Source organism: Apaloderma vittatum, unplaced genomic scaffold (genome assembly GCF_000703405.1).
Source record: "Apaloderma vittatum isolate BGI_N311 unplaced genomic scaffold, ASM70340v1 scaffold3586, whole genome shotgun sequence".
Lineage (NCBI taxonomy): Eukaryota > Metazoa > Chordata > Aves > Trogoniformes > Trogonidae > Apaloderma > Apaloderma vittatum.
In genome coordinates this window covers 11978-26192 of record NW_009719850.1, presented here as the reverse complement: position 1 = coordinate 26192, position 14215 = coordinate 11978, and the positions used below count along the sequence as shown (strand labels likewise).

Here is a 14215-nt window from a genome sequence, read left to right as displayed (position 1 = left end):
GAAAATGCTAAAAAACGCTTTTACATTTTCAGTATTCCTATCCTTAGACAGAATCACAAGGGAGCAGCTACACCAACGTGAGTTCATGGTATTCCATGACAGGACCTTGTGCACCGTCCTGCCCAAACATTTACATTATTGCCTATAATCCATCACCACTTCCTAAAGTTTCTGCAGTGGAGAAAACAGACATTTCTTATTTCCCAGGGAAGAAACAGGCAAGCAAAGGCCTCTGTGATCCATGTGATTATTGCAGTCCCTCTGCGATCTGTGTGAGACCTCTGCCTCTGCATCATAATCTCTCTGATCAAATTAAACTGGACCATTAGCAACGAGGAGTACTTCTAAACAACATTTGTGAGAACTGTGGCCACATAGCTCATTGGCTGGGAGGTTTATCAGCTGCAGCTACAAATAAAACCCGACTCTGACAGAGCTACTTTAATTATCCTTTTCAAAGAAATTATCTGATGAAACAAGTAAGTTATCTGATCAAGTCTTCTACAAGCAAATGATTCACATCCTAATTTGCTCTTTATGACTATCTGCAATGGATATGGCTTGGATGAACTATTGTCAGTTAAGGTTTTAGTCCATACCATCAATCAGAAGGTATAGAATCAGAATCATAGAACTGTTTGGGTTGAAAGACACCTTAAAGATCATCTAGTTCCAAATCCCCTGCCATGGGCAGGGACACTTCCCACTAGACCAGCTCGGACAGACCCCATCCAGCCTGGCCTTGAACACTTCCACGGAGAAGGGTTCCACAACTTCTCTGGGCAACCTGTTCCAGTGCCTCACCATTCTCACAGCAAAAAATTTCTTCCCTACATCTAATCTTCCCTAAGCACCCTGTTCCAGTGTTTGACAGCCTTTTCGGTGAAGGAATTTTTGCTAATATTCACTCTAACTCTGCTTTGGCACAACTTGAGGACATTCCCTATCACTTGTTACTTGGGAGAAATACCTCACCTCCTTTTACGTAGTTGTAGAGAGATAGAAGGTCCTGGCATAAACCTATTTGCTTTACCCCTGTAGCCGTGACATCAGCGCAGAGGTGATCAGGTCTGTCTAAAAGGAATCATTCAGGTTAAAATTGGACAGCAGGCTTCTCTCACCCACCCGCTGCCTCAACCCTATCACTGTGAGGCCACAAATTTCGGAGGAGGAGACCTTCTGCAGTGGTTATTCTCTGAAATCTCTGCCTAGGATAATTCTGGAAACTATTGTGTTGTGGTCAGAATTTGCATATGTTTGCAAAAATGATTAATTTCCTTTTCTTAATTAAAAAAAAAACCAAACACAAACCTCAACTCAAACTCCAGCTAGTTGAAGGAGCTCAAAAATTAGGCTCCCCACCACACACTTACAACTCTCATCAAAACCACTGTGAGTCACTTATTCTTTAATGCTTTTGAATCCTGACACTTTCTTGCACACAAAATGTGCTGGCCTAGAGTCATTTCTCTATGAAAGATTAAAAAAAAAAAAAAAAAAAGAGCTTGACTTCTTAGAATGAGATGGTGAACAACTGAGTTTTCAGATTACACCTGGCAGCAGGCAAATGGCCACAGTGGAAACAACTTTATTTCCACAGCTTGACTTATCAACCCTGCCTGGCAGCCCTCAGCTTGAGCACTGGGATATAGGTACAGTGAGTGCGTCAGTGAGAAAACTCATTTTCTGAACCTAATTTGGTTTGAAAGCAGTGGGTGGTGGAGCAAAATCTGGTGGCCGCACAGCTACCGGCTAAGGGCTGACATTTCAGCACCGAGAACCAACCTCTCAGTGCTCCACGCGAGTCTTTTTCCCACAACGTCACATTGCACCAAAATGTCAAGATAGTTTCACGGGCACTGCGTGATGCCCTGCATGGTGAGGACTGCTTCCCCTCCTCCCAGCAGCTCGGCAAGGAATATCCCAAATCTTATGAGCATCGTCGCAGCCCTAGAAGCGCCTTTTGCAGATGCGAACTGAGATTGCGGGGTCGTTGCTTCTGTTTAACGATTATACTTCTTCTTCCCTCTATTTCAGTCCCTGTCCAGATATGGTTGAGGATTGTAGCGTCGGATTCTCTTTTGTACATTGTTTTCTGTGAGCGTTCCCAAAGAAGCAAGTTTCATTGCAAGACAGAATCACAGAATGACGCAATCACAGAATCACAGAATGTCAGGGGTTGGAAGGACCTAGAAAGATCATCTAGTCCAACCCCCCTGCCAGAGCAGGATCACCTACAGTAGGTCACACAGGAATGCGTCCAGACAGGTTTTGAATGTCTCCAAGGAAGGAGACTCCACAACCTCTCTGAGCCTGTGCCAGTGCTCGGTTATCCTCACAGTGAAAGTTTTTCCTAATGTTTTTATGGAACCTCTTATGTTCCAGCTTGTACCCATTGCCCCTTGTCCTGTCATTGGACATCACTGAAAAGAGTCTGGCTCCGTCCTCCTGACACTTCCCCTTTACATATTTACAAACCCCTTAGTCACCCCTCAGTCTCCCGCAAGCTAAAAAGACCCAGCTCCTTCAGCCTTTCCTCATAAGGGTGATGTTCCACTTCATTTGGGTTGGAAAAGACCTTGAAGATCATTGAGTCTAACCATTAACCCAGCAATGCCAGTTCCACCACTAAACAATATCACTAAGTACCACATCTGCTTCATCACACTGGGGACCAAGCTATACAGGGCTAAATTTCATCCTCATGAGAAAGTTTATACCCCTGCTGAGCATGGATGGCAAGCTAGGAACAAGACATGAGGAGAAGGCTGAGGTTCTCAGTATCTTTTTTTCCTCAGTCTTCACTGGCAACCTCACGCCTCCCAAGCTGAAGGACCACAAGATGTGGACTAAGTGAACAAAGTCCCTTCCACTGTAACTGAAGATCAGGTTCATGACCACCTGAGGAACCTAAACTTACATCAGTCTATGGAACCTGATGAGATGCATCCCAGAGTCCTGAGGCAATTTGATGTAGTTGCCACTCTCCATGATATTGTAAAAATCACGGCAGTCAGGTGAAGTCCTTTGTGACTGGAAGAAGGGAAACATTACATCCATCTTTAAAAAAGGAGGAAAGGAACACTCTGGGAACTACTGACTGATCAGCCTCGCCTCTGTGCCTGGGAAGATCATGGAACAGATCCTCCTAGAAGCTCTGCTAGGGTATGTGGAGGACAAGGAGGTGATTCAAGACAACCAGTATGGCTTCACCGAAGGCAAGTCTTGCCTGACCAACCTAGTGGCTTTCTACAGTGGAGTGACTGCATCAATGGACAAGGAAAGAGTTGTGGATGTCATCTATCTGGACTTATGCAAGGCCTTTGGCACAGTCCCCTACAAGATCCTTCTCTCTAAATTGGAGAACTATGGATTTGATGGGTAGACTGTTGGCTGGATAAGGAATTGGTTGGCTGGTTGCACCCAGAGGGTAGTGGTCAATGGCTTGATGTTCAGATGGACATTTTCCCAATGGATGATGTAAAGAACTGACTTTCAGATGTTCTTTGGAGAAGCCTTTGGCAAGTTTTTCTTCCTGTTTGTCACAGATTTTCAGTTTTGGAAACTCTGAGCACTCCAGTGCAGCTACTCCTTATTTACTGCAGAAAAAAGTGTGTGTAGATTGAGGCGAAAGAGGCTGTCAAATCTAGCAACTAACTGGTTTTGAGATAACAATGAATATACCACGGGCTTCCTGGCAACCTGCAGAATTTACTTTATTTCAGATGAATTTAAATTGCAGTGGTCCCAAAAAGGAAGAATATATATTTTGTAACGGGTAGGACACAGACTGCCTGGAAATCTAACACTAATTTTGTGCAAACCAGATAGTTTCTCAGCACCGCAGCAGTGAAGAGGTGCCATATTCCAGGTCCCTGCCTATCAGAGTGTCTGCGAGCTTCAGGACATTCAAATACCATGAGGATGAATTGTCTTGAGTTTGGAGCATCTTTCTGCAAGGGATGGATGAGTGAAGTGGAGACCCTTCCAAGCAGAGCAAGAAAAAAAAATAATGTTGAAAGATCTTGAAAGCGTGACCAAAGAGGGGAGAGAGACAAGAAAAACTTATCCCTAATGGGGATGGAAAATAAACATTTCAACATGTAGCAGCTGTAATTTCAGGTGGCCATGTGGGAAATGTTGTGGACAGGAGCTGCGAGGTGAGGAGGAGCAGCAGCAAGGACCCTAAAATCCTTCTTCACCCTCTTTCTGCCATTCTCTGGGGCCAAGGTGTGGGCGAGACACAGGATGCGAGCAGATAGCACAGCAAACAGAGAATTTCAAAATGAGTTAATTGTTTGTATAAACCATTCTACCAGCTTGAATACGAGCCAATTTAATGCATAAAGTGTTTCTTTTCATACAGTTTGCACCTGGCTATGAAATGTGTTGCCACAAGATGCTTTTGAGGCCATGAAAATAAGGCATTGTCAGAGAGGACTTTAACTAATAACAAAACTATTTGGTCGTCAACATCCTTGATAACCACAAAAAAAAAAAAAAATGGAGACACATTATACTATCTGTGCTCAAGGAATATCTTTACCACCTCCAGCAATTTGGTTTCATCCTTGATCTCTTCACACTAGCCAGTCATTGAATTTTTCAAACTGTTCCTTGCACACAGACAAGTAACTTGTGTTGGCCAAGAGATATTCTTCTCTTCATCAGATGTCAGGTGCTAATCTGGCCCAGCTTCACAACAAATCCTTTGGCCCTACCATAACACAACTGGTGATACTGCTGCTGCTCAGGGTCCAGCTGCAAATTGAGCAGTCACATCCTGCACTCACCTCGAACTGGCACAAAGCCCGTCTCCACTTACCCAGACATTACAGTTAACCATCTCCCTGGTGAGGAACTGAAGGAGCTGGGTCTCTTTAGCTTGGAGAAGAGGAGGTTGAGAGGTGACCTCATAAATGTTTATAAATACGTAAAGGGGGAGTGTCAGGAGGACGGAGCCAGGCTCTGCTCAGTGATGTCCCATGACAGGACAAGGGGCAATAGGTACAAGCTGGAACACAGGAGGTTCCACAAAAATATTAGGAAAAACTTTTTCACTGTGAGGGTGCCAGAGCCCTGGCCCAGGCTGCCCAGGGAGGGTGTGGAGTCTCCTTCTCTGGGGCCATTCAAAACCCGCCTGGACGTGTTCTTGTGTGGCTGCCTGATGTGATCTTGCTCTGTCAGGGGGGCTGGCCTAGATGATCTTTCGAGGTCCCTTCCAACCCCGAACACTCTGTGATTCTGTGATTTATTAATTACCACAGAGCACGTGTGAGGTTCCTGCAAGTCATTAGCTTTAGCTAACATATCCAGAAGCTATCTCTTTCCCATGTCCCTCCAAACAACAATCAAAAAATTAATTCATAGAATTACAGAATATTTTCGGAGGGAAGGGACTTTTAAAGGTCATCTAGTCCAACCCCTCTGAGATGAACAGGGACATCTTCAAGTAGATCAGGTTGCTCAGAGCCCCGTCCAACCAGACCTGGAATGTTTCCAGGGATGGGGCATCTACCACCTCTCCAGGCAATCTGCTCGTGTTTCGTCACCCTCATTGTAAAAAATATCTTCCTTATATCTAGCAGTCAACCTCCTTTATGTTGACTCCCCGGTGACTGAATATCTATTAGATACGCAAGAGAGGTGTCAACCACGGACAGCCACCACAGCTGATGAATAATTTCAAAGTTATTGATTTAGACATGCAGTAGGAGATGATAATTTCTGCTGTAGCTGCTGAGGAGGAAAAGTAGAGGTGTTTAGTAGAGGAAAAAACTTACTATACCCTTTTCCTCATGTCTCTTGTACAAAGATTAAGGGGCAAGAGAAGGGTGCAGTGATTTAACCAGTTTGAAGGTTACGTTTGTACATCTCTGATCCAACCATCCACTCAGAGAAAGATTAAATTAAACTAAACTAAAATTAACCTTCAATGTTTAATCAGGATGCCCAGAGCCCTGCCCTGCTGAGGTCTGAGTTTCTTTCAGCTAACCCCTGGCCGCAGGATCAATTTAATCACTGATATCCTAGATATTACCTCCATAATGCACAGTGCTCCTGCATGTAGGAAGAGTGTTGTTTCATTTAGAGGGGTTTATAAGGATATGCATTCAAGAGGAAGAAAATACATTCTCTCCAACAAGAAAAAATAAGTAAATATCTTCCTACATGTAAACAGAAGAGCTCCTTAATTTCCAGAAGTAGCAAAAACTTAACTGATAGCAACTGAAAAAAAAAAAAAGTTGTTTAAAAAAAAAGTTTAATTTACAGCAAGCTCGTTTAGGACACCAGAGCTCTGGCACTGACTCACACTGTGACTTTGAGGGGAGAAAGTGTCGTCAAGGCCAACCCACCAAGATTTGGGTGCCTGAAGGATCTCAGTTGGGTAAAGTAGTTAAGTATCAACTTAATCTAAAGAAAGCTTTCACCAGAGTCCAGAGGAGGGCTAGGTTTCATTTCCAAAGGCTTTAGATAATTTTTTTTTTTTTTTTTTTGCTTCAGTAGGGTTTTGTTAGTGTCCCAGTTTCCAGATGTTTAGAGAGCTAAGTGTCAGAATAAAAAAAAAATCCCATGTGGTAAACTCTAATCTCATGGGGAAAATTGTGTTCAATTTTTGTTTTCAGTTCAGACCAGGAAAACTGGAAAATAATTATCCGGAACTCAGAAAAATCCTGGAAATGTGAGAGTTTCATTTGTATAATTCAGACCTAGTGGAAACATTTTAAGAGGTATATTTTCTCCCGAGATCATCTCATTTTGCCTATGACAATTGCAAACGAACGCATTCGTGGGTCAGAATAAACCATGGAAAGTTTTTTTTTCACCACTGCAATCATGTGCTACGTTAGCCATGTTTGGATGGTCCAATACTCACCTTTCAAGTACTGCGGTAACCCAAACCACTGACACATTCAGAGTAGACAAGCCTGGTTTTAGGCTCAGGGTCACCGAGCCCCACCTTCCACTATGTTGCAAGTTTGTGAAATTGCTTTTTACTTCTAAAATTGAAAATTTAACTGACCCACTTTGAATGGATGTTTCAGTAAATGGCACTAGAGAAAACCCCTTCTGAGGGAACCATTTCCTTTAAACTGTACAACTCTAACTCTAAGAGGGAAACTGAATTATACATTTAACTTTTCAAGAATCAGCATCTTTTAAACAAGCTGATGTAGGTCACGGTTATCCCAGAAACCACAAACCAATTGCTACCCTTTTTTACATCCTCCTGTGGATGGCATAAGGTGAGTAACATTTGCAGTTACTCGTAAGTATTAAGCAAATGTAAAAAACACACCTTATTTGCATGATCTTCCCCTGAAAACATCACCAAAATTAGACCTGAGAAGAGGTATGCATCAGCAGATCAAAGCTCTTACACTGAGTGTTTATGATGCATATCCTAGATACCCATAACCAACTGTCAGAAAAAAAGTGAGGAGAGCGATTTCCTAAGAAAGAAATATTAGAGAAGAACAGACTCGATGTTCATCCTCTCTTTTCTAAAATGTTAGCCCCTTTGTCAAGAATCTCTCTGAAATTCAGCCTACGAGCAGCACCCTTGGGTCTGTCCATCATCCACCTGCTCTTCAGGAACCTCACCAGAGAGAATGGCAGTAGCTGGTTTATCACATGTCACAGTTCATTACGATCAACATCGTTACCTGCGAAGCTGCAGCCTGAGAGATTTGAGGCAAACCCCTGGGTTTTGGAGCACTCTGGGTGGAGAGTCTTTCCTTATGTTGTCCTAATTAGCCGTGCCATTAAATTTTACCAGGGGCAAGAAGACACTGGGGTTTTTGCCTAGGAGAGGCATCAGGTTTCTAGTCCTCGGTCCAGTGTCTGCTTTATCCAAAATTTTCACATCCCTGCTTCACCACTGACTGCACAGAGCTCTGAGCTCTCACAGTGAAGGATATTGAATGATGCCACAGAAGCAGCCTGTCCCACAGAATCCTGTCAATCCCAGTGACCAAAATATTTAGGGCTGTAGGTTGGACTTGATGATCTTAAAGGTCTTTTCCAACCTTTATGATTCTATGATTCTATGATTCTACTTGCTAGAAACTTTTGGTTTAAATCCATGAAAGCAGACAAGGGAAGTGAATGCTGACATCCCCCCTTACAGGCAAGGTCTTTTTCAGCTTTTAATGAGCATTTAGGGCTCATCAAGATATCTGCCTAAAAAAACCTAAAATTAAAAAAAAACTCTCACGAACAAAACCAAGTCAGTTGCCATTAGCTAGAGCAACAATAACGTCCCAAAGTCACAAGGGGACGCAGCTTTGAAGCAGTCCAACCTCTCCAGGTCTACAGCCCCGTTACAACTGAAATCCTAGAAAAATAGCATTGAGTGGGTGAAGGGAATCCTGACCATCATGATATCAAATGGAGCTGATCTGTGTGAGTGCGTGGGTTTAAATATTGCATGTTTATATACTAACATGGTAGGGTACATCACTGCTGCAGTATATTGGACTTACAAAGATGGAGAGACTGCAAGGTGGGATTACAGGCTACATAGGATCGCTGATCACTGTCACTCAGGGCACAGGGCTGGGACACAGGGAGTCATGATGCCTCGGGATTACACAATGGAGGGTATTTTAGCTCCCAATATAGAATCACAGAATGGTTTGTGTTGGAAGGGACCTTAAAGACCATCTCACTCCAACCTCCCTACCATGGGCAGTGACATCTCCCACCAGATCAGGCTGCTCAAAGCCCTGTCCAACCTGGCCTTGGACATTTCCAGGCTGCCACAACTTGTCTAGGCAAACTGTGCCAGTGTCTCACCACCCACACAGAATTTATTCCTAATATCTAATCTAAATCTACTCTTCTTCAATCTGAAACTCTTACTCCTTGTCCTATCACTACACCCTCTGATGAAGAGTCCCTCTTTTCCTGCAGGCAAATATATTTTCAAGTGCAGCAAGCTATCGCCTATTATACCTATATAACCTATTTATGGAGGAGGTGCGTGCAGTTTCTTCTAGTTTTCCTGTCTACAAGGAGTCATTTTGCATCTCACAGCCTTTACAAGATCTCTCTTGAATGCCTCTATGCTTTCCCCTAATTTAAGAACTGAAATTTTAACTATGTCCATCACACTTCACGGAATCCTTTCCTTAGGAACAAAGCCCTGTCTCATAGCACAAGAGCCTGAATGAAAACCAATATCCACGTTTGGATTATTTTCCCAGGTGGAGAATGACTGAATTTGGGAACCCACTGTCACAAAGCGTTCTGATCAGAACCGATATATCACACCTCAAGTGTAGCCATGAATAAAAATAGCCTGATCCAGACTAGGAAATTTGAGAAAATAGGTGCTTGAGAAGGAACCTAGCTCTGCAGACATGTGACAGCACACGGCAAGTATTAGAGAGCAATTAGATGGGGGACACCTGGCCAAATTTGCCCCACTTGGGGTGAAAAGACATCAGGCTGACCTAGTGGCAAACAGTTCCAATCTGGCAGTAGCAGTGACATTAGTGTTTGGGATACCTACAGCATTCCCAGGCAAAACCATGAAGAGCATCGACTCATGTTTGACTAGGTAACAACTCCCAGGTGTAGTTTTCACTTGCTTACCACAGCGAGTGCCACTTTTTTGGTGGTTTTCTAGTATCATCGTTGAGGTTTGTTACTACTTGAGTGACTTGGATAAGGCAATGACATCATCTATACATCTAAGAAAGGGTGAGCCCATATCCTGTCTTCCACCTGCGTTAATGGAATATATATACATACACTTCTTAATTTAATTTATGGTCAGAAACCACAGTTAAGGCTGGGAAGAAAACACCTACTCCAAATTAACTGGGACAGCAGAGAAGCCCTTATAAAAAGTCCAGCAGCAAATGTGCCCAAACATCTTCAGCTCAGCAGACCCCAGCACAAGCATCAGCGCAGTAAGAGAAGGCAGGAAGATGTCTCTGACCTTTTGTGCTTCACTGGTAAGAACTTGCGTTGTGTTTCATTTCTCCCCATTTGACAGAGACATACTTAAGCTCTTACAGGTGGCTGTCAGGAATGAGGATCTCCATCAACCTCTGAAATGCTTGTTTAAACCATGAATAATTGAAACAAATGTAAATGAGAGGATGCTGAATATCACCAGAGCGGGGCAACAATGAGGCTGTCCAGATATATTAGTGAATTGATTGCTGCAGCATACTTAAGAAATAATGTTGAAAACCCAACTTTAGAGCATCTTTTTGATGTTGTATCTTTTCTGCTATCTCCTGTATTACATTATTTTCTATAACTTCAATTTACTCTGGGTTGCATTAAAAAAAGTGTGTCCAGCAGGGCTAGGGAGGTTCTCCTGCCCCTCTGCTCTGCCCTGGGGAGACCACACCTGGAATACTGTGTCCAGTTTGGGGCTCCCCAGTTCCAGAGAGACAGGGACCTACTGGAGAGAGTCCAAGGGAGAGCTACGAGGGTGATCAAGGGACTTGAACATCTCTGCTGTGAAGAGAGACTGAGAGAACTGGGGCTGTTCAGCCTTGAAAGGAGACGGCTGAGAGGGGACCTTATTAATGTATAGAAATATCTGAGGGGTGGGGGTCAAGAGGAAGGGGACAATCTCTTCTCAGTGGTGCCCAGTAATAGACCAACAAATAATGGATTTAAGTTAGAACATGGGAAGTTCTATCTCAACATGAAGAGAAACTTCTTTATGGTAAGGGTGACAGAGCCCTGGCCCAGGCTGCCCAGAGAGGTTGTGGAGTCTCCTCCAGAGACTTTCAAACCCACCTGGACACGTTCCTGTGGGGCTGCCCTGGGTGACCCTGCTCCGGCAGGGGGTTGAACTGGATGATCTCTAGAGGTACCTTCCAACCCCGAACATTCTATGATTCTGTGATTTATATTTTTTTGCCACCAAATTACAGCCTAATCAGATCACAACCACACCTGTCAGCACCTTAATAGTTGGTTAACGAAAGCAAGAGTAGAAGGGATACATGGTACATTTTCCCATAATTCCTCCAACCTGCAGTATAGGCTTTAACTCCCAGCAAGGCTGCCTCTGGATGGATTTCCCAGCTGCACACAAGAGACATTACCTGCTTTCTGTCCTAAATGCACTAAATGTTTTCAGGTCCGATCACTGCTTTTTATGCTGCTGGTCGTGCTGTGCGCCAGCAGTTCTGCCTATGGGAAAGTGATACAGTCTGGACTCAAGCCAGAGAGCCTCCTCAAGCAAGCTTCTGTTGGATGCCTGACCCAAAAAGACTCAAAATTCCCTCAGACTGTAAGAGTCAACATCAGCATCAGCAACATGAACCAGGACACCAAAGCGACTCCTGATGTCAGCAGCCGCTCTTTGTCTCCGTGGGATTACAGGTATGATCTCTGTCCCTGCAGTCTAGAAGTACACTGGCTGCAGTGGTCAAGAATGATGCCAAGGTTATGCCTACATCTTTGTTTTCAGAGTAGATTTTGGAAATACAAAGGGATCTGCACTCCATATAATCCTCTTTGAAAGATAATACAGAAAGGAGCACAGAGGCAAAGCGTGGCATAGGCCAACACACATAAGGCAAAGCAAACTACTTTCGTAATTTAGTTAATTTATGTGTATATTGTATATCAGGGCAAAAATACTCTTTACCTAAGACATCATAAAAAATACCTTGGAGAGCTAACACTGCACCGCATTCAACAGTGGTTTGATAGCATCAGCATCAGGCCCCAAGAAAGTTTCATGGTTTGGAGGGGGAGCTGAAGTTCTTTGGGTCCCTTAGTCTGACATGCTGGGAAGTTCAAATAATTTCTAATCAGTTTTTCAAAGTCAGTGCCTATCTGAAGCAAGTTCTTTGCAATGGCAGTTGCATGCAGTCCTGGCATGCTTGTCTTATTGCAGTATTTACCAACCTGCACTTAATTTCTTAAAAATCTGCAGCAGTGGAGGGTCTATTACCCCTTCATAGGTGATCTCCCAGGAGGTACAGGTTCCTGAGATGGGAGTCCATAGCGATCCAGACTATCATGTCTCCAGAGATGCAGCAGCATTTCCATTTCAAACACTTCTTTTCATGTCAACTTACAGAATCGACGAGGACCACAACCGTTTCCCCCGGATGATTGCTGACGCCGAGTGCCGCCACTCCAGGTGCGTGAATTTGAACGGGCAGCTGGACCACAGCCTCAACTCCGTCCCCATCAAACAGGAGATCCTCGTCCTCCGGCGGGAGCAGAAGGGCTGCCACCAGTCATACCGGTTTGAGAAGAAAATAATCACCGTGGGCTGCACGTGTGTCACCCCCTTGATCCGACACCAGGCTTAAAGGGAGACAGTAATGTAAGAGCAGGGTAATACAGAGGAGAGCAATGAAACGGAAGAGCTGCCTTCTATCTCCACAAAATTAAGTCAAGCCATAATGATTAGCTAGAATCTATCAGAATATACTAAAAACAAAACCTCAGTTTAAAAAAAAAATTACTTTTCCCAAAAATCTTGAACTTTGTGGATTCAGAATTCAGTCAGCTTCGTGTGCCAGGCAGAGAAAGTAATAGGAAATCCTTACACATCTTTAGTTTACACTTTGAAACGTTTATTTATGTAATTCTATTTATGCTGATGGAAAAGTTAGTGAAAGTGTATCTGCTTATTTATCTTTGTATAATAAAAACACGGTAAATAACTCTGTGGTATTCTCCTTTCTGTCTGAAAAACTCTTTTTGATAAGAAATCACTCAATTCAGTTATGAGCATATAAGAGATTTGCATGATTCTAAAACCTCAAATTCCCCTGGTACCCTCTTCCTCTGCTGCAGCAGGACATAAACCCTCTAGAAAAGCTAGGCCTTGTATCACAAACACCATTTTACTTACACAGAAACTAAGATATTGGGAGGAAAATTACTTAACAAGTGACATCCAACAGATTCACATTAAGGACAGACTAGCAAAAAAAGCAGTGGGTGACCTAACCAGTTACACACCTAATTATCTGATTGGAAAGGAATTGGTAAAGATAGGGTCAACACAACACTTTGAATGCTTCTTTGGAGGTGGTGAAAGTAACTCTCACCTCTTAAAATGGCAAGTGCATTTCCACTGCTGAGTTTTGGCTTTAATCTGTTTTAACTTTTTATCTGTGAATTTCTGTCCAATCCATTTCAACATGTTTTCTGCAGAGCAGGGTCACTACCCGGGTACACAAGGAAAAGCGTGTGAGTCGGGTGGATAATTGAAGCAATTAACCACGCATTGCTAACTGCAACCATAGTTTTCTCCACACTCATGACTTTCCCATATATTCTCTGCCAGCAGTCGGTGCTTCAAACAGAGCGCGCTGACACAGCGCTTCGACCGCAATCGCGTAGGCGGATGTCTGGCACTGCAGATGGGTTTATTTAAAGCACGTTTGGGTTAAAAGTGCTCAGATGAAAACATTCTGTGTTTCGAAAGGTAATCTGGTTTGCGAAGACAGGGATGTTTTTTTTGATGTTATCTCAGGGAGATGTGATCCTTCTCCGGTGCTGGCTAAAACACCACTGGCAAATGCAACAGCAAACACAGAATTTCTAGAGATGCAGAGATCAGGGATGCAAGTCCCTAATGAGAGGCAAGGACCTCTCAGGTGAAACACCAAGGACTAGTGCAGATTATGGGATGTCTTGCTGGAAAGAAGCCCCATGGAGAAAAACCTTGGAGTCCCAGTGGGCAGTGAGTTGTCCCTGGGACAGCACCGTGCCCTTGTGGCCAAGAGGCCAGTGGGATCCTGGGGAGCATTAAAAAAAGTGAGTCCAGCAGGGCTAGGGAGGTTCTCTTGCCCCTCTGCTCTGCCCTGGGGAGACCACACCTGGAATACTGTGTCCAGTTTGGGGCTCCCCAGTTCCAGAGAGACAGGGACCTACTGGAGAGACTCCAGGGGAGAGCTACGAGGGGGATCAACGGACTTGAACGTCTCTGCTGGGAAGAGAGACTGAGAGAACTGGGGCTGTTCAGCCTTGAAAGGAGACGGCTGAGAGGGGACCTTATTAACGTACAGAAATATCTGAGGGGTGGGGGTCAAGAGGAAGGGGACAATCTCTTCTCAGTGGTGCCCAGCAATAGAACAAGGAATAATGGATTTAAGTTAGAACATGGGAAGTTCCACCTCAATATGAACAGAAACTTCTTTACTGTGTGGGTGCCGGAGCCCTGGCCCAGGCTGCCCAGAGAGGGTGTGGAGTCTCCTTCTTTTGTGACTTT

The 14215-nt window shown here is 43.9% G+C and overlaps 1 protein-coding gene across 1 annotated transcript; it reads left to right on the top strand.

Moving 5' to 3' along the window:
* Nucleotides 1-11122: 11122 nt before the first annotated feature.
* On the top strand, nucleotides 11123-12325 carry LOC104274980 (interleukin-17F-like). The gene is made up of 2 exons (XM_009870787.1): nucleotides 11123-11358; nucleotides 12065-12325. Exons 1-2 carry the CDS (start codon nucleotides 11132-11134, stop codon nucleotides 12300-12302), a joined length of 465 nt encoding a protein of 154 aa, XP_009869089.1. The 5' UTR covers nucleotides 11123-11131; the 3' UTR covers nucleotides 12303-12325.
* The last annotated feature ends 1890 nt before the right edge of the window (nucleotides 12326-14215 follow it).